The sequence below is a fragment of the Penicillium verhagenii genome (genome assembly GCF_028828195.1).
Source record: "Penicillium verhagenii strain IBT 33310 chromosome Unknown utg000005l_segment0_segment0, whole genome shotgun sequence".
NCBI lineage: Eukaryota > Fungi > Ascomycota > Eurotiomycetes > Eurotiales > Aspergillaceae > Penicillium > Penicillium verhagenii.
This window is the reverse complement of record NW_026643169.1, coordinates 5048531-5070633: the sequence shown is the minus strand read 5'-3', so window position 1 is coordinate 5070633 and position 22103 is coordinate 5048531. Positions and strand designations below refer to the sequence as shown.

At 48.6% G+C, this 22103-nt stretch overlaps 10 protein-coding genes across 10 annotated transcripts; 4 read left to right on the top strand and 6 right to left on the bottom strand.

The window, feature by feature from the left end:
- Window positions 1-861: 861 nt before the first annotated feature.
- Window positions 862-1080, bottom strand: N7466_005381 (uncharacterized protein; the record flags this gene model as incomplete). The annotated part of the gene is made up of 1 exon (XM_057164778.1): window positions 862-1080. The coding sequence occupies one exon, from the start codon at window positions 1078-1080 to the stop codon at window positions 862-864; it is 219 nt and encodes a 72-aa protein (XP_057023459.1).
- Window positions 1081-1686: 606 nt separating this feature from the next.
- Window positions 1687-2784, top strand: N7466_005380 (uncharacterized protein; the record flags this gene model as incomplete). Its single annotated transcript, XM_057164777.1, has 1 exon — window positions 1687-2784. The coding sequence occupies one exon, from the start codon at window positions 1687-1689 to the stop codon at window positions 2782-2784; it is 1098 nt and encodes a 365-aa protein (XP_057023458.1).
- Window positions 2785-3211: 427 nt separating this feature from the next.
- Window positions 3212-6833, bottom strand: N7466_005379 (putative kinesin family protein (BimC); the record flags this gene model as incomplete). Its single annotated transcript, XM_057164776.1, has 2 exons — window positions 3212-6307; window positions 6366-6833. The coding sequence occupies 2 exons, from the start codon at window positions 6831-6833 to the stop codon at window positions 3212-3214; spliced, it is 3564 nt and encodes a 1187-aa protein (XP_057023457.1).
- A 436-nt stretch (window positions 6834-7269) lies between these two features.
- On the top strand, window positions 7270-8856 carry N7466_005378 (UPF0183 domain protein; the record flags this gene model as incomplete). Its single annotated transcript, XM_057164775.1, has 2 exons — window positions 7270-7330; window positions 7388-8856. 2 exons carry the CDS (start codon window positions 7270-7272, stop codon window positions 8854-8856), a joined length of 1530 nt encoding a protein of 509 aa, XP_057023456.1.
- Window positions 8857-9269: 413 nt separating this feature from the next.
- N7466_005377 (uncharacterized protein) lies at window positions 9270-10379 on the bottom strand (the record flags this gene model as incomplete). The annotated part of the gene is made up of 1 exon (XM_057164774.1): window positions 9270-10379. The coding sequence occupies one exon, from the start codon at window positions 10377-10379 to the stop codon at window positions 9270-9272; it is 1110 nt and encodes a 369-aa protein (XP_057023455.1).
- A 757-nt stretch (window positions 10380-11136) lies between these two features.
- N7466_005376 (uncharacterized protein) lies at window positions 11137-11663 on the bottom strand (the record flags this gene model as incomplete). Its single annotated transcript, XM_057164773.1, has 2 exons — window positions 11137-11401; window positions 11470-11663. The coding sequence occupies 2 exons, from the start codon at window positions 11661-11663 to the stop codon at window positions 11137-11139; spliced, it is 459 nt and encodes a 152-aa protein (XP_057023454.1).
- A 1249-nt stretch (window positions 11664-12912) lies between these two features.
- Window positions 12913-15942, top strand: N7466_005375 (isoleucine--tRNA ligase ISM1; the record flags this gene model as incomplete). Its single annotated transcript, XM_057164772.1, has 1 exon — window positions 12913-15942. One exon carries the CDS (start codon window positions 12913-12915, stop codon window positions 15940-15942), a length of 3030 nt encoding a protein of 1009 aa, XP_057023453.1.
- Window positions 15943-16323: 381 nt separating this feature from the next.
- On the top strand, window positions 16324-17495 carry N7466_005374 (opsin family protein; the record flags this gene model as incomplete). The annotated part of the gene is made up of 5 exons (XM_057164771.1): window positions 16324-16466; window positions 16538-16604; window positions 16671-17158; window positions 17226-17360; window positions 17417-17495. The coding sequence occupies 5 exons, from the start codon at window positions 16324-16326 to the stop codon at window positions 17493-17495; spliced, it is 912 nt and encodes a 303-aa protein (XP_057023452.1).
- A 368-nt stretch (window positions 17496-17863) lies between these two features.
- N7466_005373 (uncharacterized protein) lies at window positions 17864-19664 on the bottom strand (the record flags this gene model as incomplete). Its single annotated transcript, XM_057164770.1, has 3 exons — window positions 17864-18257; window positions 18336-19251; window positions 19427-19664. 3 exons carry the CDS (start codon window positions 19662-19664, stop codon window positions 17864-17866), a joined length of 1548 nt encoding a protein of 515 aa, XP_057023451.1.
- Window positions 19665-20657: 993 nt separating this feature from the next.
- On the bottom strand, window positions 20658-21682 carry N7466_005372 (40S ribosomal protein uS5; the record flags this gene model as incomplete). The annotated part of the gene is made up of 3 exons (XM_057164769.1): window positions 20658-20915; window positions 20996-21253; window positions 21419-21682. 3 exons carry the CDS (start codon window positions 21680-21682, stop codon window positions 20658-20660), a joined length of 780 nt encoding a protein of 259 aa, XP_057023450.1.
- Window positions 21683-22103: the final 421 nt, after the last annotated feature.

The following is a 22103-nucleotide window of genomic DNA, read 5'->3' as shown; positions in this document are numbered from 1 at the left end:
CTTGGTCTCATCGTTTACCAAATTTTGGCGGGTCAGAAGATAGCACACATGTACCGCGACCAAGGATCTTTGCCGCCAGTCTCATCACCTCGCCTCCGGCCCCCAGTTTTTACCACAGTCGTTTGACCTCTGATTGAGGATGTTTGGTTATTGCCACCAGAGTATTTGGTTGGGATTTCGGTTGAGTTTGTCGAGTAGAAGGGCGCTTTTGGCTGCCCAAATCGAGACGTGACTTCTCGTGGATCGGAGGCAGTGGGATTCCTTGTTGCTGGTGCTCCTTCACTCGGTGTATGCATGTGTGAAGAGTATGTAAAGCAGGCGTTGTAATTCCAATAATAATGAGATTTCAATGTTGCAAAATTAGATATCACCTCCGAGGGAAGCTTTCATTGCACCCCGGGCAGGTGTACGTACCAATTCGTTGACTGCTGCCGCTATATAATAGTATTATCTAAAATGATATCAAAATTAGGATTTAGGTTGAAATAATAAATATTCCAAAATTGACCTGTTACTCTTTCCAGCTCGCGTAAGCCGATTTGAGGTCTCTTGTTGACCAAGAACCTTCAAGTTGTTGCAGTGCGGGCAAGTCACACTGCCAGCCTTGGACTTGTAATCTATGCATATTCAATTGTATTATGTAGTTACAATTGATCGTTCCAAGGCTCATAGAGGGCTGTAAAATCAGTGCACGAAGGCAAGCAAACGAATGCTCGATCGGCTAATTTGAGCTCCTGTGGAGGGAGAGCATTTGAGGAGAAGCGGCAGTCTGAGCGCTCTTATAGCGCAGAACAGGGAGTCAACTGGTAAATTCCTGGCAAACAAATAACTTGAAGCAAGCAAAAAAATAAAGAACTACTACTAGTAGTAGTAGTAGTAGTAGTAGTAGTAGTAGTAGTAGTAGTAGTAGTAGTAGTAGTAGTAGTAGTAGTAGTAGTAGTAGTAGTAGTAGTAGTAGTAGTAGTAGTAGTAGTAGTAGTAGTAGTAGTAGTAGTAGTAGTAGTAGTAGTAGTAGTAGTAGTAGTAGTAGTAGTAGTAGTAGTAGTAGTAGTAGTAGTCTAGAAGCAAACGCCAGCACATGATTCCCTGACAAAGGTTGCATCCTTATCACGAAGAACATGTTACATGCATACTACGAACTTGAAGGTTTTCCTCCACTTTTCTTTTAGTCACGTCGTAATTTTTTCTTATGTAAAGAGATCAGTTACATTAAAAGGACTTCTAACCCTTATCTTGCACATAATTCACAAAATACTAGTATATAGGAGTACCTGGCTTGGAGGTACATATTGTAGTGGGGGACCATGGCCTTACGTATCATTACTACTTCATTACTACGTTATCCTGGTATGCCGTTACGGTATTACCAGCCCTGTCTTTACTGCATAGCGCTTGTAGTGACTAGATTGGAATACACACTCCTAAACCTCTCTGATCTGACCCCTAGCTGCCGCCCTTTGGTGTTAGTCTCGGCATTGTCCACGCTGGATCGACTCGTGCACTTTAACACAACATAGCGTTCCCTTCGTTAATATGTATGTACGGGTTTAGGTACTAGTACATACAGTAGTACACACGACAAGAGATCACGTGTCACTATCGATAAGGGATAAGGAGCTCCCCATGGTCCCTGGATCTTTTAGCCGTTCGATCTCTATTGAGTCTGGAAATGTAGTAGCAACGGCGATGTCTCTGAACAACACAACACAGCCCTCCTTTCAACTCTCTGGTCCCAAGGATATTCCACAGCCTGTATCTGGCTCCCAGCCGGACGATCTGCATATTCGCGGACAGGCAACGGATCCCATCGCGTCACCGCGGGGGGCGACAGATGACCCGGGGACAGGAGCCGAAGCCCAGGATGGGGGAGCCCCACAACAGCCAACCTTTCAGCCATTCTTCACACTAATCGAAGACATCCCCACGGGTGAATACTACCACCCAACAATACACTACATCTTTTCCGATGACGACACCGACATCGTCACCGAAGCAGCTCTCCGCAGTCTGGAAGCACAGCAGGATGCCCTGGGCGATAGTAGGAAAGCTCCGATCGACATCGGGCAGTATGTTGAGCAAGGAGTGCAGGAAACATCCACGCTTCTTCCACCCTCCATTCCGGGCGTGCGTGAGAATTATGTCATTTTAGAAGTTGAACCAGTCCCCGCGTCTGAGAATAATACCCCTGCAGCAGCAGCACCACCACCCGCACCACTAAACTTCGGCGCCAGCCCCCCAAATCCTACAAACTACATGTCCACATCACCGACAACCCAAGCATCCCCCGGCGGAGGAGCAGCAACAACAACAACGACAATAATACAACCCCGTTTTCGAGTCACATCCACAAAGAGCTTTTCGCCAGACTGGCAAGTCATGAAAAGCGAACTGGTTGCAGCGCCTACATTCGAGAATAACGAGGACGGCGACAGGACGGGACATGGTCTTATGCTGAAGATCCACGGGACTGGTGGGTTACCATACGTTGCTGAGTCCGGAAAAGAACGCGGGGCACCACGGTTGGAGGATATGATGAATCAGTTTGCGAAGCGGATGGCGGAGTTGCAAACTGTCATTGATGCGGCGCATGTTGAGGCTAAAGATCCCCGGATTGCTTCCGAGGAGACTGATGCTAGGGCAGCCGGGGAACAGATACGGGGAATGCCGCATGATAATGAAATGGCTATCGTGGATGAAGAGAGACAGGGTGAGACTGACGCTGCTGGGGCTGCGTCGAAGGAGGCAAATATTGCTCAGAAGCTAACCCTGTATGGAGAAGGTTAGTCACAATGGCACTTGGATTGAAGAAGCCTACCATTATGAGTACGTGTACTATGCACAAGATAGATTCGACTTATTCCAGGAGATTAAAACCAAGCCTTATGAGAATGAGTGTGAGAAATTGTCGAAAACCAGCGATCGCCGGTACATATGTATGAAATCCATCTTCTATCTTCTATGAAGTCCAGTCCTTCAAAGGTAAACAACCGCACAGCTTTAAAGGGGAAACAGACACAAAAAAAGACTAACTACATAACGAACGACTGAGGAATGACAAAATCGGTCAAGGTTTTCCTAGCCAGAAACTCCAGTCAACCAAGCGCCAGCGACATTGGGTATCGAGAGACATTGAAAGCGTGTTTAAGAACAAATAAAAAAACCCCCCAAAAAATTATCAAAACGAACCCGAGAGATTAAGGAATGACTGAAGTTAATTCGGAGCGCGGCTGCGGTAGAACCGTCGACCTCCGGGGACAGCAGAGGGGGTCAGGTTCTCGCGACCCTCCATCATGCCAGCCATCTTTTTGGAGAGCATCTTGTGGGGGAGCTTGGTCTCAGCTGTGTTGTTCGTGCTGGTCGAGCCAGAGCGACGGCGTTTGAGAGGAGGCTGCTCAGAATCCTCTCTCACAGTGTCTTTGTCTAAACCGGTGGCGGCGATCTGTACTGAGGCATCGTCGGTAGCCTCAGAGAGGGGTTTTGCGACGTTCAAATCAACTTCCCTAAGGCCAGTGTTGTTATACGCCACCCCGGATGATGAACGGCGGATCTCTACCTCCTCCGCAGGGTCGCTATACACAAATGTCTTTGCAGGGGAGATGGGGGGAGGACTAGAGACGGCGGCTGGCTGTGTGTCATCTTCCTCGCCGAATGGAAGTGCAGTAAACTGTTTGGAGGTTCGGTGTCGAGATCGAAGACCATCGTGAGACTCAGTGCGAGGTAAGTGCGTAGGGTACTCGTACTTCCGTTTTTTGGGTGTGACGCCAGATGGAATATATTCCTTCATGGGGTAGTTCTCAAAATTGCCACGGAGGTCGACTAGCGGCTGGCGGACCTCCTGTTGTAGAGGCGCCGCGCACCGTTCCATATCCACAGCCTGCAAGTCGATATCACTCTGAAGTTGACCAGCACGAGTAGCAAAGCTATTCAACTGATCTTGAATTGCTCCACGGGACCCCCGCACACTCGAATTGATCGCTTCAAGGCTGCCAAGTTGTGCTTCATGGAAACGGCCGTTGTGAGAACGGGCCTTGGCAACGAAATCATCAAGAGCCTCCATTTGCTTGCTCATATCACTCATCTGTGCATCTACAATACGCACAGTCTCTTGGTGCACAGACTCAGTGGTGCGCTGAATTGAGGCATTGCGTTGATCAAATGTTTCCCAATCATTTTGCATCTTGGTTTTGATATCGTCCCTCGATGTGATCACATCTTTTGTGAACTGTTCTTCTTTGAAAATCCACTCGTCAACGTGTCGATCATATTGAACTGTCGCTTGCTCCAGAGAATCTCCAGACGTGGAGATATCTGTACGAACGCCATCGACCTTGATCTTGAGACGACCAGATTGCCGCTGGCTGGAATCTTCGAGCAAGCTTCGGATCTGGGATATGATGCTTTCACGCTCAGCCTGGGCACTTGCCTGCTCTTCCTCCATCACCTGAGTCAAACTAGACGAGGCTTTGCGGTTCGCCTCCACTGCTTGGCGATTGGATTCTTGTAGTTCAAGTCGAAGTCGGTTAACTTCGGTCTTCTGTTGCTCCAAGTGGGTAGCCATGGTGTCAAACATGATCTTGAAATTCTTACCCAGTGCACTGTAGGAGGAGTGCAACTGCAAGTGGAACTGGGAGAACTCCCCAATGACCTCTTCGGAAATTCGCGCGGCTGCAGCTGATAGGCCATTCAATCCCTCTCCAACTTTCGTCTTGACATCCTCACGGAGGATCTTGATTTCCTCAAGAACTTCGTTCATCTCGTCATGTGCACCGGTGATCTGGCTCTTGGCTTCAGCTTCAACCTTGTCAAATGTAGAATCGTAATCTCGAAGCTGAGAGCGAGCCGACTGCACGGCGCCAAGTTCAATGCCAACAAAGTCATGGATACGGGTAGACATGCTCTCAACTAGCATGGCATGCTGTGTTTGAAACTCTTCTATACGAGCATCAATCTTCTCGGTCACACTGCAGACCTCCCCAGTGGATGTCTGCCATGTATGGCGATTATCGGTTTCCAGGTTGTTCTTGCGGTCTATTTTAGCATGTAACCCATCAACATCATCAACGGTGCCGTCCAGCATAGTCAGAAGATCAGCGCCGATCTCACGGAGCCGTTTCTCGGTATATTGATGAGCTTTGCGAACCGCCATTTCCTCGTCCAGTTTCTCAGAGGCATCCTTCAGGTTTCGTTCGGTGTCTTCCAGAGTGCCCCTGGTGGTCTTTAGTTTACTTTGAGTGTTCTCATTTTCCTCCTTCAGAGTGTTGAAATTTCCAGTCAGAGCGAAAAGTTCGTGTACTTTGTGCCTCAGACTTGATTCCATAGACTCAATCTTCGCGCGCTGTTCTCCGTTGACGATCCTGCGAGATTCACTTTCCATGGTCATTTCTTCGAAGGCATCTGGCGTCATGTAGACACCATTGCGGTTGCGTGTAGCAATTAGCTCGCTTTTCAGTTTTTGAAATTCCATTCCGACATCTCGAAGGAGCTTATTCTTGGAAACAAGCGAGCTGATCTGTGGCTTATTGCGGATGTTTTTGGCCCGGAAGGCGTAATCCAAGGTTGAGATAGTCTCTTCCAAATTGCTGCGGGCAGGCGATACTGTGGCGATAATGCATGTTTTCGTACGGCCACCCAGTGAATCTTGCAGTAAGCGTGTAAGCTTTGACTCACGATAGGGGATATGCGAGCTTTTATCCACCAGTGCGTTGATGACTCGGCCCAATGTGAGCAAGCTCTTGTTGATCAGACCAGCTTCCGCTGCACGCTTGTTCTCTGCACCACTTCGCCCGATATTCTCACTTCCAGCCAAGTCAACCAAGTTCAGTTTGCCAGAGCTCACATAGTCTTCGCCGGACTCGCTTGTTCGATTTGTAAGAACCGTGATTGTGAAGATGGTGTGACTGCGAGAACTCAGATCATTGCATTTTGTCGAAGCAACCTGGCGCTTGAGGCTACCCATTTGCAATAATTTGATGCCGGTAGACGCTGAATCTATGTACGTCTCTTCCATTCCCTGTACCATAGTGGCTGCATGGCCGTTCTTCTCATTCTCAAAGATCTTTAACTTTGTGTGGTCATCGGCAGAGAGCAGATCGCGTAGTTCTTCGTTGTAAAGTTCAATAAAAGAGCACTTGACCGTACTGTCTGTGTTCTCCAATTTGTGGAACAGAGAATAGAGGGTACGTGGAATGATACCCGCATCATCGGACAGGATGCCCAAGGTATCGGTCATATCTCCGGACATTGTGTATGTCTTTCCGGTGCCAGTTTGGCCGTATGCGAAAATGGTACAATTGAAGCCTGCGAGCATCTGCAATACAATTAGCAAGTTTGTCCCCCCCCCCGTCAGACTATAATTCAAGGCTTACCTCGTTGAGAATGGGCACAACGGTCTCTTCATACACCACTGTTTGATCCGCAGCTGGAGAGAAGACCTTGTCGAAAGCATATATCTTGTTGGAAAGCGCATTGGGCCCCATAGACAGATCAACCTGCTTTCCACTAACCCCTTCAGTAGACAAAACGACGCCATTGTTCTCTTTGATCTCGCGATCGTTGCGACCGCGACAACGCACGACCACATGAATGCTTGTATTCTCATTAATTTCCCGTTCGAATTCTCGCTCCTTTCGCTTTGCTGCCGCGCTCAATTGTTCGGGACTGGATTTTGAAGGGCGCGCATTAGCAGCAGCCCCTGGAATGGTGGTTGCTTTGGCGGTGACTGCCGGCGACACTCCTCGTGGTTCCGGTACAGTGGACCCTGCACGTCGAGTCGGCTGGCGCAAACCTGTCCGCCTCGCAGGGAGGGAGGAGGCAGGCCGAGCTGGGCCGGCCATGGTAGTTGATCTTGCGATTGATTTTACTCAAAAAGTGATGTTGTGATGAAACAGCTGTAAGAGGTCGTTCAAGGTAAACGAGGCGGTCAACCGTGGAACATAAACACTGGAGATCGTTAAAGTTGGTAGGATGCACGAGTGGATCCTTTGGGCAAAACATAAACAAAGCGCACGTGACAAGCATACTAGTACACGGCTAAAGCAATTGACACTGGCAGACCCATCCGCTACCTAGACCGCCTGCCCTTTATAGTTAGTTCTCAGAAAGAAGTCATACCCCCTCTCACATGACCTGACCCGAGCGTCATCGCGGTTTCCCCGCGGGTGATCGCTCCTTCCCAAGGTTGCTTTCCCTTCTTATCTTTTACCTTTCTCTGACCATTTCCCCCTTTTAAGAACTATTTTAGCAGATGGTTATATTCACAGAAACACCGCGATGACTGCCAGAAACTCGGCACCAGTCCAAATTTTCCCCGGCAAAGGCCTGGGCTTTATCAGCATGTCTCTCCATGTCCGATAATCTGCGCATGGAGATAAGGCTAACTGATTTGTAGCTCTCGGTGCTTCTCTCCACAACGTCTTGACCCGAGTGAAATCCCATCCACACATTTATCCTGCGATCGATTTAGCATATTCATCTACGGACCCTCTCTCCAAACCAGTGGTGTTGCAGTTGCCCTCCAACGGCCTACGTCTCCGCTTTGACGGACCCGATCAGAGACTCAGGCTTATTGAAGTGCTGGACTTCTCTCGAATTGATCTGATCTACAAAAGCCAGGATGTGCTCAAAGGTGGCAAGGTGGACGAGCTGGCGAGCTCTCCCCAAGGCCCCAGTTTCCGACATGTCTATAACCGCTTGTTCGGTCCATCTTTCCCGGGCGAGTATGTTCCGCCAGCGGATAGATCCTCATATGGTACCTATGTGCTGTCATATCCGGGTATCGCATTTTCATTCCCGCTCCAACATTCGGCTTGGTCCGACCAGTGTGATTTTGTAGCTCTGCTTTCGTCTTCCGCTGCTCTGCCGGCAACATCCATGTCAATCTTTCAAGGGCCGTCCTGGCCCGAGATTCGCATGAAACTTTTCACCCAGCCACCTCAGGGCCCTCGATTCTCTGCGGTTGTCGGTAAATCACGTGATTCGTTCGCCGATGAGATTGAGGAAATCCATATCCTAGGCGCTGGCAAGTTAGAAGTTATTCGGCGAACGAATCCACCGTTGGTCATACACCTTGGGGAAACCACCCCTCAAGATCTGATCGCTGGATTCGGACCTCCAGATGCCATTTATCGTAAACATGACCGACGGATATCCATACACCGCGCAACAGGTGCTGGTGGTGGGGATCCTCTACATATGAGCCCCCCGCCAGGACGAGCGATGGATATCCCTGATACTGATCATTCCTCCAGTAACAGCGTGACAGATGACTCGGACGAGGAAATCTCTCCAGGCAATATTGGTGATCCAACTACACTACCGGCAGAATGTTTTTTCAATTACTTTCATCATGGCTTTGATGCCTTTATATCATATCCCACCATAGCAGGGCCGGCCTTCCCAAACTCTGGGATCTCAGATCCATCCCCTCCGCCAACTTCATCTCAACCGACTGTAACAAAATTGGTTCTGCATGGAAATGTGCCAGGGTCATATCCCTTCAACCGTCACCGCCGAAGTCGTTGGATGATTCACCTCGACGAATCCGGCGATAGTCTTACCTCTGAGACGCCATATGATGAAATCTCCAAACAGCTTCGTGATTCCTGGAAAGGGTCATATAGCAGTCAGGCAGAAGAGCGCGCAACACAACGACCCATGGTGTTGAATCGAGGCTGGGGTGAAAGTCCAGAGAGTAGCGTCGAGTTTCTTGGGGGCTGGGAAGAAACCACTGCTCGAGGGCCCAGAACTGGTCCGGATGGCCAGGATGGCGGCTTGGGTAATACGGAACTATTTGGGTTCCCGGGTCTCCTTTTTGAAGTATTAAAGAACGGCGCAGTCAGTTGTCTGACGATCTATTAATATTTTGGGGGTTAGTGCATAGGTCAGAGAAGTGTAGTGTTTCATGTATACTACTTTATCTATGACATCTATGGATGCGATGAATGATATTGACGGTAAAATTCAAATATTGGCTGAGCTTCCAACTTGAAGGTTGGGATAAGGCACTGGCCCGTTCTTTTTTCATGATGACTACTAACTATTTAAATTTCGTATTATTTCGCCAAGCTGATAGATAAACGGACTACCTAGTAGGTATCCGGTAAAATTGCCACTGGGCTAATGCTACTAAATACTTCTGCGTAAAGAAACAATGTCTCAAGTTACATACATGTGCAGTAAGAATTCTTTAATCAGGCGACAAAAAATGCAAGGATGTTACAACTGAAAACGGTAGTAGAGGCAGAAGGCAGATATCGGATTCTCACCGAAGTTTAGGCAGTTGCAGGGGAGCAAAAGGCCCCTTCGGCCCTGGGGTCAATGATTTCCACCGAGATATGAGGCTGACGGGCAATCTTGATTAAGTATTCGCGGATCATTCGAACGCACACCAACCATGGGTCATCAATCCGCAGCCGGTATGCGGTAACCAGTACAGTGGCAACAGGTACTGGTACGCGGCCTTGTTTCGATTGCCTAATGACTAGCATCGTGTCAAGTGGTTGTATGGCGAAATGATGAAGAATTCGATAAATCTGGTCCAGAAAGTCACCGTCCCATACCAGGCGGCTCATGGGACCGTCAGTCTTAAGCAAAATGGTTTCAACTGGGTGGGAACATATCTGGGGCCCTCCAACACGGAGTGGAGAAATCCAGATGTTGTCAGCAGTCATGAAATCGTTTTTTGGCAGAAGTTCAACGGCGATGCCTTCGCTCAGGGGGTAGTCTTCCTTTGGTGAATTGAGAAAAAAGCTTTGAGGTGACTCAGGGTTGGCTTGAGTGACTGGTGATGTGATAGAAGCTCTCGGGGCCATGACTTGAACAGCATGATTCTGAGTTGGAGTGGAAGGACCCATGACAGGGGCAGTAAATGCGTTGAAATACGTACTGGGGGTACTCTGAGGAGTTAAGGGAGCCGCGAAAGGCGTGCGAGGAGTTCGGTCACTTGGAGAAGCCTGTATTGAAGATATAGAAGCGACGACAGATCTAGTAGAAGCTGTTGTGTTCGCGTGGGAGATGCTCAAAGGGGTCATAGGAGCAACAAAAGACATGTGAGGAGTGATATAACGAGGATTGGGGGCCCCTACCGAAGGGGTAGGAGCCGGAGTGGTTGGGTCCATGACAGGCGTAGGAGACGCTCTTGTATCGACAGTCATAGGTGTCACGGGAGCCGCAAAAGACCTGGGAGGAGTGCTGTAAGCAGGAGGAGGTCCCATCCGAGCAAAAGGAGGTAGCGCCCTAGGGTCCATGGTCTGCAAGGCAGAAACGCTAGGATCAAAAGGCATAGCATTTGTGCCGGCATGAGGATGAGGAACCCCCATCATTACACGAGGAGCTTCGACAGGCATGGAAGTAATGTCGGCGTGAGCACGAGGGACACACATTGGCGTGGCAGGCGCTATGGAAGGCGTAGAAACTGTTTCAACGTGAGCAAAAGAAACATCCATTGATGTAGTAGGAAATATGGCATACATGTGGGGATTCAGGTGAAACGGAAAGAGAGCCCCTTGGAGCTGACCATGCCACGGTAGAATGACTCGAAGGCTTTGAAGCGGCTGAGCACGAAGAATACCAATTAACAATAGGGACTCGGAGCTTGGGAGGAGGAGCAGGTTTCACGTCAGAAGTTGAGGGGAGATTGTTCACCTTTTGCAAGTAAGAAATGCACATGTGAGTAAAAATCAAATCACGCCCATGGAAAGCTTAGTGGTGAATAAGACCGGGCCTTATCTTCTCTTACCTTGACGGAAGTATGGGAAGAGACAAGAAGAATGATGGAAGAAAATAGCTGACGGAAGGGATGGAATAATGAGCATGGGAAGAAGAAGATGAGTCGGAGGAAGATTGAATACTGTGGGGAAATAAGAAGAAGAAAAGATTGAGGGGAAACTTGAAAGGAAAAGGATTAGCTATTCAAATTGAAGATCAAAAGTGGTACTAGGCGAGAGGTACCCTGGACCGATTGATGAGCTTTGAATTTGATTGATAGTCAAGTATGCGAAGCACTACAAACACATCAGATAGTATGTACAATCCAGGAAACCGCCGAATATTCAGAGCCATCAGTCCAGTCTCCATCTTTCTCTCTCCATATGCCTACCTCTACCAAGCGTGCCATCTTCGAATACCCCCCATTCCCATCTAGACGGACATGTAAAGTGTGCCATTGTAGGCACATTGAATCTCGACATCGGGCTGCGGATTATCGTGGCAAATCCATTTGGTTCCAGGAGCATCACCATTGGCGTTGGAGTTTAACACGGCCCGACCCTTTTCAGGAATAGAACCATTGACCCGCTGAAGCTCCAAGGTGAAAAGATTGAAGTCTGGGGCTCCCTGAGGGAACTTGATATAATATTCTCCATCGTTGCAACGCGCGGTCTGCTTTGGCGATTGGCCATAGTCCCTAGAATAGAATATATTTAGCCAATGCGATCTCATTGGTAAGTAGGGTCAAAGGAGACTTTTTTTTACCAGATCAGATTGCAGTCCGTCGGGGTGTCATTTGGATATTTCGGGTCGGTGACAAAGAACTGCATAGAAGCTCCCGGGTCCGAGGGACCCGCTGTGGCTGTGAAATGGGTGATGGACAAATAGTTGCCCCGCTTGGTGGTAGGGACAGCAAGAGCCGAAGTTGCGAGGATAGCAGAAGCGAGAGTAAACTTCATGGTGGAACTGTCAACTGGTGGAAGCACAGTGTATGTTTTAAAGAGGGAACAACAAGAAGAAACAAGAAACAAGAAACAAGAATTCAATGTTCGAGTTGAAGGAACGGCCAAATGTGTGGGGAAGACGGCCCCTTTTATACTTCACACATGTCGAACCGTGCAGCTTTGCTTTTTGTTTTTGTTTGGTGTTTTTGTGGGCCTCAGGTCTACATGTGACATAACCAGTGACTACGAGCTATACTACAGGGTATGAATCATTCAAAGCTGACATTGAAATATAATTGACAGGTACAGACGGTGGAGCATGGAGAGAGAGAGGTTTGAAAACAAGTATTTTAATAGATTGTACTCAGTCCTACTGGCACATTACCTTTTTTAAATATATAGTTTTATATCTCAATTCAAAATTCCACCACAATCTTTAACTTCTATTTCAGGCCGGTTGTTTTTTGTTTTGTTTTTTTTTTTTTTTCAGTTGGGGGGGGATTTTTAAGGCTTCCAGTCATGCATGGCAGATTGAAGGAAGATCATTGCTCTATACAGAGTCAAGTCTTTGTCTAAGCCTTGAAATGTCGAGTTTCAGGATGCAACCTTGGAAGTCAACAAGAATTGAGGTACAAGTATCTCTTGAAATTATTGAGAGTTGCAGTTGTTGATGGTATTCCCAATCATGTTCCAGATGTCTTTATATAGATGTTGTTTGGGTCAAATCTTGTCGGGAATTCACTATGGAAACCAGCAAATGAGACATGCATTGCAGCTATTACGGAGATCGCCCCTAAGGATCGCCTGATTTAATGTTTCAGGTTTGAAGTCGGATCTTGATTGGATATTCAGGTACAATGTAAATCCAATTCACAAAAGATTCATATTATTTATCTTATTGAAATTTATTTTTCTAATTCTTTTCAAATGCTTGCTTTTCCAGGTGTAAGAATTAGTGTACATACTGATCTACATGTGGGTGTAAATACAAGTGTAAATACAAGTGTAAATACTCCGTACTGATGGGAAAACTCCATAGCAAAATGTGGTTTTCCATTTTCCGGAGATGAGATCGTGGGTTACGTATTGGTAATACAGGAGATTTCACTGTTACGTATATCTAGTCTCATTATTTTGGATGTAATAGTGGTTTTACAAATACGCCTCCTCCCGTCGCGATTCACTCTCAAATTCCCCACAACTATTTGCAAACCTTCACGGATCGTCATCTCCCAGGAACACCTCTCACGGGATATGCGGGAGTATGTCAAAACCGCCGAGGTTGTTCCGTAAGTCCTGGGCATCAACCCTCAAACTCCCCAAATCGACATTCCCCCCGCGCGTCTCACCAGACGATCAGAAGAATTACCTTCAACGATGCACCGATGAGCTGTACGCCTGGCAGCGACAGGAAAGACCTGCCAACCAACCATTCATCCTCCACGACGGCCCACCCTATGCGAATGGCGAGTTACACATCGGTCATGCTCTCAACAAAATTCTGAAGGATATCATCTGTCGCTTTCAACTGGCACAAGGAAAGAGGGTGCGATATGTTCCGGGTTGGGATTGTCATGGTCTGCCCATTGAGTTGAAAGCCCTGCAAGGCCTGCCGGAGACAGACGTGGCGGACAAATCCGTCAGTGCCGCGGTGATTCGCAAATCGGCCCAGAAGCTGGCGAGACAGACGGTCAGGGACCAGATGAAGGCTTTCCGCGGGTTCGGAGTCATGGCCGACTGGGAAAATCATTGGAAGACATTGGACAAATCCTTTGAGATGCGTCAGCTGGGCATCTTCCGGGAGATGGTGGATCGTGGTCTCATCTATCGCAAGTTTAAGCCGGTGTATTGGTCACCGTCTACCGGCACGGCATTGGCCGAGGCCGAATTGGAATATGAGGAGAAGCATGCCTCAACTACTGCGCTCGTCAAGTATCCCCTCGTGGATATCCCCGAACATCTCACCAAGGATCTGTCCCTTCAATCAAAAGATTTGAGTGCGGTCATCTGGACAACTACGCCGTGGACTCTGCCTGCCAACGCCGCGATTGCCGTCAACGAAGGATTGGAGTACACAATTGTTGATTCGGAGATCCACGGATATCTCCTGGTAACCCCGTCGCGTCTTGCGTTTGTGGAGCATCTGCTGAACGAGAAATTGAATGTAATCGTACCTTCGATCCTTGGCTCGGAACTAGCAGAGAAGACCACCTATCGACCTTTGTTCAAGGGCCCGGATGCTGAACCCCAACCGATTATCGCTGCTCCTTTTGTTACCGCTGACTCGGGCTCTGGATTGGTCCACTGTGCACCTGGTCACGGCATGGATGACTACGAGGCTTGTCTTGCTCGTGGCATTGAAGTCTTCGCGCCGGTCGATGGCGATGGCAAATTCACGGAAAAGGCCATGCCCCATGAACCTTCTCGCTTGGCCGGGAAGGCCGTTCTCAAAGAGGGAAACGATGCAGTTCTAGAATATGTCCAATCTCTAGGCCACCTCCTTGCTCAGTACCGTTACAAGCACAAGTACCCCTACGACTGGCGTTCAAAGAAACCGATCATCATTCGGGCTACTGAACAATGGTTCGCGGACGTTGCCGACATTCGCAAGAGCGCACTTAAAGCGCTCGAGGATGTCCGATTCGTCCCCGACGCCGGCAAACACCGTCTGCAGAACTTTGTGAATAACCGCAGCGAATGGTGTATCTCGCGACAACGTGCATGGGGTGTACCAATCCCCGCTCTCTATTCCCGCTCCACTGGCGAAGCTGTCTTAACTAAAGAAAGCGTTTCCCACATCATGAGCACCATTGAGGAGCGAGGCATTGACGCTTGGTGGACGGATAGTACCGATGAACCGGCCTGGGTTCCATTATCACTGCGAAGCGATGCTGGAGGATACCGACGCGGCACTGACACTATGGATGTCTGGTTCGATAGCGGTACCAGCTGGTCGGAGATTGACGTTCCTATGGAGGGGCGTAGCCACCTCGCGGATGTCTATCTTGAAGGAAGCGACCAGCACCGTGGCTGGTTCCAGTCCAGCCTCTTAACTTATGTTGCCCATCAACTCGCATCTGGCAAGGATGGCGTACCTAGTGCACCTTTCCGCAACCTCATCACACACGGCTTCACTTTAGATGAGCGTGGCCGTAAAATGAGCAAATCCATTGGAAATACCATTGCACCGCAGGCCATCATTGATGGAACCCTCTTGCCTCCTCTGACGCCATATAAGCGCAAAGGCAAGAACCAACCAGAGAACCAAACGAACAAACAAGCTGATATTCAGGGGCCAAGATACGATGCTATGGGGCCCGATGCCCTTCGCATGTGGGCCGCTAGTAGTGACTACACCCATGATGTCGTTATTGGCAAGACGGTTCTTGCAAATGTTCACACCAGTCTCCACAAGTTCCGCGTCACGTTCAAGCTCCTGCTGGGGGCGTTGGCTGATTTCCAGCCAGAATTTGTTGTCCCTTACGGAGAGTTGCAGCAAGTCGATCGAATCGCCTTGAAACACCTGTCAGACATGGTCCTTGCATCCCGGAAATTCTGTCACAACTTTGAGTTCTACAAGGCTGTTAACATAATGAACCGTTGGGGCAACCTAGAGTTTTCTGCCTTTTACATGGAGGCCATTAAGGATCGACTCTACACCTTGGGCGAGAACAGCACTAGTCGCAGAGCGGCCCAGACCACCCTATTCCACATCCTTCACTACCTTCAAGAAGTCCTTGGTCCTATCACCCCTCTACTGGTGGAAGAGACCTGGGAGCACAGCCCTTTAGCCATCCAATCGCTCAGTGAACATCCCCTACGGCGCATCTCCTCAGCGCCCGCATCGGAATGGCAAGACTCTTCTTTGAACGACGACTATCTCGAGATTGTTGCCGTGCACTCGGTGATTAAGAACTTGCAAGAGCAAGCCCGTAAAAAGAAACAACTCGGGTCCTCCTTGCAGTCGTTTGTGCATGTAGTCCTCCCAGGTAGCACAAAAAACACAGTTTCCCACCAGTACCTCTCCGAACTGCCCGACCTGTTCGTTGTCTCATCGGTGACCCTCGGCCATCCCGATGATTCTGTCCCAGTGGAGATCTCCCAGGCTGAATGGCAATACGAGGAAGCTTGTGAACTACCCGATGGACGGAAGGGACGGGTGTATGTCTACGCACCTCAAGCCACCAAATGTGACCGGTGCTGGAAATATACGGCATCCGAATCCGCGGAGGCCGAGAATGTGATCTGCGACCGGTGCGATGTGGTATTGGATGAAATCGAGGCTGCGTCCTAAGCTGCGTCCGAAGCTCTACCTTGTATTAGTATATAGATTCCTGCATGTATCATATTCAAATGTTTAATCTCACCTCTACGATGATTGGTCCGATCCTACCACCTGCAGCTGCTGTGTTCCCCTGCAGTCATTAATTTTAGTCATATTCAATCAACTCTGAGAAATCAGGTAGCGTCAATCCAAGATTTTGGTTGTTTTTTTTTTTTTTTTTTGGTTCTTGTATTTGTTGCACCGGAATCGATGACGACAGCTGTGATGTAAATACAAATCTTGATTCCACCCGCACTTCCCTTCACCTTTCTCAACTTACAACTCCAGAAATATTTCTCTTTCTTTTCTATCCACCCTTTTCTTCTCTTCTTCCTTACCTTCTCACTCAATATGATTGTACCTTCTGACTTTGGAGATTTCCCAACTCCCATCATGCCGTCGCACACTACTACCTCAGTGGCTCCTATCCCAACGGTTATCCCGGGCTTGCCAATCACCCAAGAGCTTGGAATCACCGGCCAACGCACTCTCTGGTAAAGCCTTCTCGCCCAAACCGCCAAATTCCAGACATATGAGAGCATTCTTATTGACAAATTCCAATCAGGGTCGTGACTGTGTTGATGGGAATCTCATCTCTCGTCTTCTACAGTCTCTCTGCCCGTGCTCCACTGGTAAGAGGAAGCCCAGGCCCCCAAAAATAGATAAACAACAAACGCTAATCCCAAAACCCCACACAGCAAAAGCGGGTCTTCCACACCCTCAGTGCGCTGATCACCACTACTTCCTTCATTACCTACCTCGCCCTTTCCACCAATCAAGGCTACGACTGGACTGTGTTCGATGTCATTCACAAGAATAAACATGTCCCAGACACATACGATACTATCGTCCGTAGCGTCGGCTGGGCTCGCTTTGTTAACTGGGCTCTTACCACCCCCCTCCTCTTGATTAACTTCGCCCTGGTCTCTGGTCTGCCTGGCGCCAACCTCTTCGCTGGCATTGCCGCGAATTGGGTGATGCTCGCATCTGCTTACTTTGGTTCCTTCGCTGGACACACTCCGGTGCGCTGGGTGTGGTTGACCCTGACATGCCTTGCGTTCTTGAGTATGCTCCATCATGCAGGCTTCCATGCCCAGCGGGCAGCGCAGAACAAGGATGCGTCGACCAGACGCTTCTTTGGGGCGTACTCTGGACTTGCATTCTTTGCTTTGGCTCTTTTCCCAATGTAAGCCATCATCCCCTTGACCTCTTCGGTTAGGTTCATGTACTGTACTCTGCTAATATCCTCTTAGCACTCTTGCGGCGGGTACACTTGCATTGAAAATTACTGTCGATACGGAGACCATACTCTATGCTATCCAAGACATCTTTGTCCAAGGGCTGTTGAGCTACTGGCTCGTGGTGTCGCATGACAGTGCGCAGGGAATGTAAGATTAGCCCATGTGATCTCCACTTGACTCTTACTGACACTATTATCCTCTAGTACCCTTCACCTGGACGGATTCTGGTCTCACGGATTCGGAAATGAAGGCGCCATTCGTATCGAGGAAGAGGGCGCGTAGGTAAAGTACACTCAAGCTTTAAGAAAGCGTGCTGCGGTGCTCAAATTGCCAAGGGGACGAACGAACACACTTGGTGGTACTTGACGAATGAGGATTGATAAAGCCTTGCTTGAAACTTGCAACTTGCAACTTTTCCAGATTGAGAAAAGGCCACGTCTTTTTATTTCTTATTTTTTTTTTGGTTTCTTACTACTTTTATTTCGGTTGTGCTGCATGTAAAAATAACTTCATGCCTAGTGGATGCTACCTAGTAGCTCCAGGAAACGAAATCATATGAACCCTGTTATCTATTCATGTTAACACATAGCGCCTTTTTCGTAAAACAGATTCCTGCTGCTAATCATCGCAGACCAACTCGAATTTTCTCGTTATGGCACAGTCTCCTCGGTCTTCATTTTGCCACTCACCAGGGCCGTCAAATCTTTGTCCAAATCAACCCTGACAATTCCAGCTGGTACGGCTTGCAGATCAATGTCGTGGGGAAACCGAACTGAAACCTTCTTCATAGAAAGTGGTAGCCAGAGCCCAGCATCAATACATTTCCCCTTGAAATGGATACTGCGTAATTTCTCAGGATCAAACCATTGGATGATCGGATCGGCATCGACGATGAATCCACTCAAGGTGAGTTTCCGAATCGACAGGCGGTGGTTAGTCTGCCCCATTTGCAAAGCCCGAACTTTGGCCATTTCAATGCATCGCTTGTCGAGATATTCTCCGTATCCAATCTTATGGTTCAGTTCACCATCGCCTCGATCACCACTGTATGAAAATGAACATGAATGAGATTCTCCGTGCGCACTGATTTTAGGCCAACTGGGAAAGGAAAGGAAAACTCACTAATAGACCGGCCTGCCATCGATTTTGCCATCAATAGCCCATCCTGTCTTGATATCCCTCCACCTGTCCTGGATGATCTGGTTCTTGATCTCCGGCTCCAAGACCATCTCAAGCTCAAGCTCATCCAGTTCCAAGTTCAACCACGCAGCCTGCCAGATAAAATATTGATATGACTGCATCATCCCAACAATCTTGAGCGATCGCAAGCCACGGAACTCACATAAAGGCTTCAGCTCATGAAGGCTGCGATCATCGTCATCATCACTGTCATCATAGGGACAGAACATGTCAAGACCAAGGCTTTTCTTGGTTCGGGAGATAATGAGCCAGTTAGACCCCCCAGTAAAGTTAGGCAGTGGTCTTTTTGGTGTTGCTGTCTCGTTAGAATAGTAAGAGACCGCCGCATCTGAACTGGCAAGATCTGTCGGGGGAGTGGAAGTCAGGCATTGAGAAGTGGGCAAGGACGCCGAGATATTGGATTGTGGCACAGAAAGGAAACAAGGAGGTGAAGCGGGCACCTCGATCTCTTCAATTGTCGTCTGTCGTGGCCGTGGAAGCTTTCCTTTCAGTGGTGATGACTGTAATGTACTAAGTCGAGAGCCGAGTGGACTCCACGGGGGAAACGATCGAGATGGTGACGGGGAACGAACACGACGGCCCAGTTCTCGGAGTCGAGATGTTGCAGCTGTCACGGTCTTGTGGCGGCGAAGACCAGAAACAGAAACAGCTTTGGTGTCAGACATGCTAAGCTTACGGCGCTGCTTCAAAATGCCGGGAGTTGAAGATGTTTTCGATTCTTCCAATGAGCTCTCATCTTTGTTTCTTCCTTGCATCATCAGTTCGCCCTCCTTGGTATGGGGTCCATGTTCAGGGCCCAGATTGAATGGGAAGCGTTTGTGGAGGTTAAGATCCAGCACTGTGAGGTGGGTGACTTAGTCTTTCGGTCTGTTTGGGTTGTGGGAAATGGAGGAGAGCAAAACGGGGAAATGATTGGGACATAAAAGGGACCTGAATGATTTGAGATCGAAGAAAAGAAGCTGGGCATAGAGTGAAAGGTTAATGCTGGGAGTTGGAATTTGTTTTTTTTTTACCTTTATTCAACTCCGGGTTGCGTTGTTCTTCATAGAGGGTTGCATCCTTCCAGAAGTCCCATCCCATCAGTGTGAGCCTCCAGTGTTCTGGGTGGTCATCCATGTCGAAGGAAATAGAAGTTTGGAGTAAGTTGAGATATGGTGAGACAGAAGGGGTAAACTGATTTGAGATGAGAACATATGAAGTCTTGGTCTCAGCAACGCCTGGAAAGAGAGTGTGAGTGAAGTGAGGTTCCATGGCGGCCTATTGAGGCAGGAGCTGTTTGTCCCATAGATCAACAGTCCAGTGTTGGTGTTATTTCCACGGGTTACCATCATCGTCATACTAGTAGTATATAGTAGCACGTACTTATGTAGCACCTTCTCTACTTCGAATGCACGTATTAGTTAGTATATCCACCACTACATATATGTACTGGTGCACTATGTATGCTTTAGGCTAGTACAAAGCGGCAAATATGTGCTATACAAATATATAAAAAAGGTCGCCAACTCGCAATTATAATCAAGCATTCATGGCATTCTTCAATGTTTGCTGAACTAATCGGCTGAGCTCAAAGTCTTACTATATCTGCATACTACATAGTAGGATGTACATACATACTAGGTAACGCTCCAGGGGTGATGCACGTTATGAGCCCTGTTGCCAACATTGAAAAGGGCCGACGCCCGGTTCCAGGGTGTTTCCCTTGGTATGTACAAGCATGTACCTAGTAATCCATAGCTGGTAGTAGACATCGATGCCCACCTGTAGGTGTACAAATCAATTGATCAACTGGTTACTAGTAGTTACCCCTTGAGAATTCAAATGTTCAAATGTGACAAACATCAATTGATTGATGGCACAATCAAGATCGGAACCCATTGATGCATACTACTAGTATGTACTACACACATCATGTGTGCAGGATATTTCACGAGACAGCTGGAGCCTTTCCAATGAGAAGAAGACCCGTAACAACATTTGAACCTCGAAAATACCTACTAATGTCTACTAGTAGGTGTGTTTACTGAACGGCGCAAGACGTAATGGCTGATACTGGACTTGCTTTTTCTCTCTTTCCCTTCCCGTTAGATACATCCATGGACAACCCGGAGCCTTTTGGGGGAGAAATAAAACCCGCAAGTCCTTTGTTTTCTTTTTGGATCCAGCACAATAAAAAACACCTTTTAAATTTGGGGGTGGTAGAGAAACTCGGAACTAAATCATGCGTGCATCATTCTCAATAGCCTAGTACTTCTTGCCCTGGCGCAGAACATCACCGAACTCCTCCAGAGGGCTGCGGATGAGCTTAGTCTCCTTCCAGAGGTTGGGGGTGAGGAAACCGTAGGTGTTGACGACGGCAACGAAGGTGGCCTTGAGGGTGTTCTCGAGGGTCTTGGTGGAACCGGAAGAGGAAGTGTAAGCGTCCTCGACACCGGCGAGCTGGAGCAGACGCTTGACGGCGGGGGAGGCGACAAGGCCAGTACCACGGGGAGCGGGGATGAGCTGGAGCAGCCGTTAGCAAACAATTGAACCACAACCTTCCAAATGAAAGCCATCTTCGATATATCGCGGGTTGTACATACACGGACGGAGACGGAACCACACTTTCCACTCTGCTTAACGGGCAGAGAGTGGGGCTCACCGAGGTTGGAGCCCCAGTAACCGCGGCGGACGGGGAGGACAGCGAGCTTGGCAATGGTGATGGCAGCGCGGATGGCGGTAGCGACTTCCTTGGAGGTCTTGATACCGAGACCGATGTGGCCCTCACCGTCACCGATGAGAACGATGGCCTTGAAACGGGTACGCTGACCGGCACGGGTCTGCTTCTGGACGGGCTTGATCTATAATTCGAGAAAAGGTTTAAATTAGTCTTCAAATGACCAAAATGACGCTGTTGCGCTCTCGTGATTGGGGAAGTTGCAGTTGTTTCGCGGTGAAACGAGAGTTCCGTGCGATTTTGCGATTCTCAATTGTGCGCGCATTTCGTCGGTTGTCGGTTGTCGTACCTTCATAACCTCATCCTTGAGCTTGGGCAAAAAGTAATCCACAATCTGGAACTCCTTGACGGGAAGAGAGTGGAGGTAGATCTGCTCCATGCTGGTGATCTTGCCGGCCTTGACGAGACGGCCGAGCTTGGTGACGGGCTGCCACTCCTTCTCCTCCTGCTTGCCTCCACGGCGGCCACGACCACGGCGACCACGGCCACGGTCACCACCACGGTCGCCACGCGAACCGAAACCACCACGTCCACGGGGAGCAGCGTCAGCCATTTTGGATGTATGTGAGGGCGACGGGAAGGGGTTGTTTTGTCGAATTGCGGTCGTCGGAGACTTCGATACAGGTGTTTGGCACCGAAATTTGCGGGTGGAAGCTAAGCGAGGCGTGCTGCCCTATGCGGTGCCCTAGCCCTATTACTGTTTTAAGGAGGAGGGACGGGTATTACGTAACATGGGGCGTCTGGTCAATGTGGCACGTGCATACAATTAGTCATAAATCCTGCGAGTCATGTGACTGGTCCACTTCTGGATCAAGATCTCCATTGATGACTTCACTTGCTTACATACAGTCCGATAAAACTGCTATCCTGTATAAATGGTAGTAACAAGATTTCCAAGGAATCAATCAAGAATTGTACAAAAAATATCAACTTCTCCCCCCAATCAAATGCCTGCCAAATCTAGGTTGTATTTT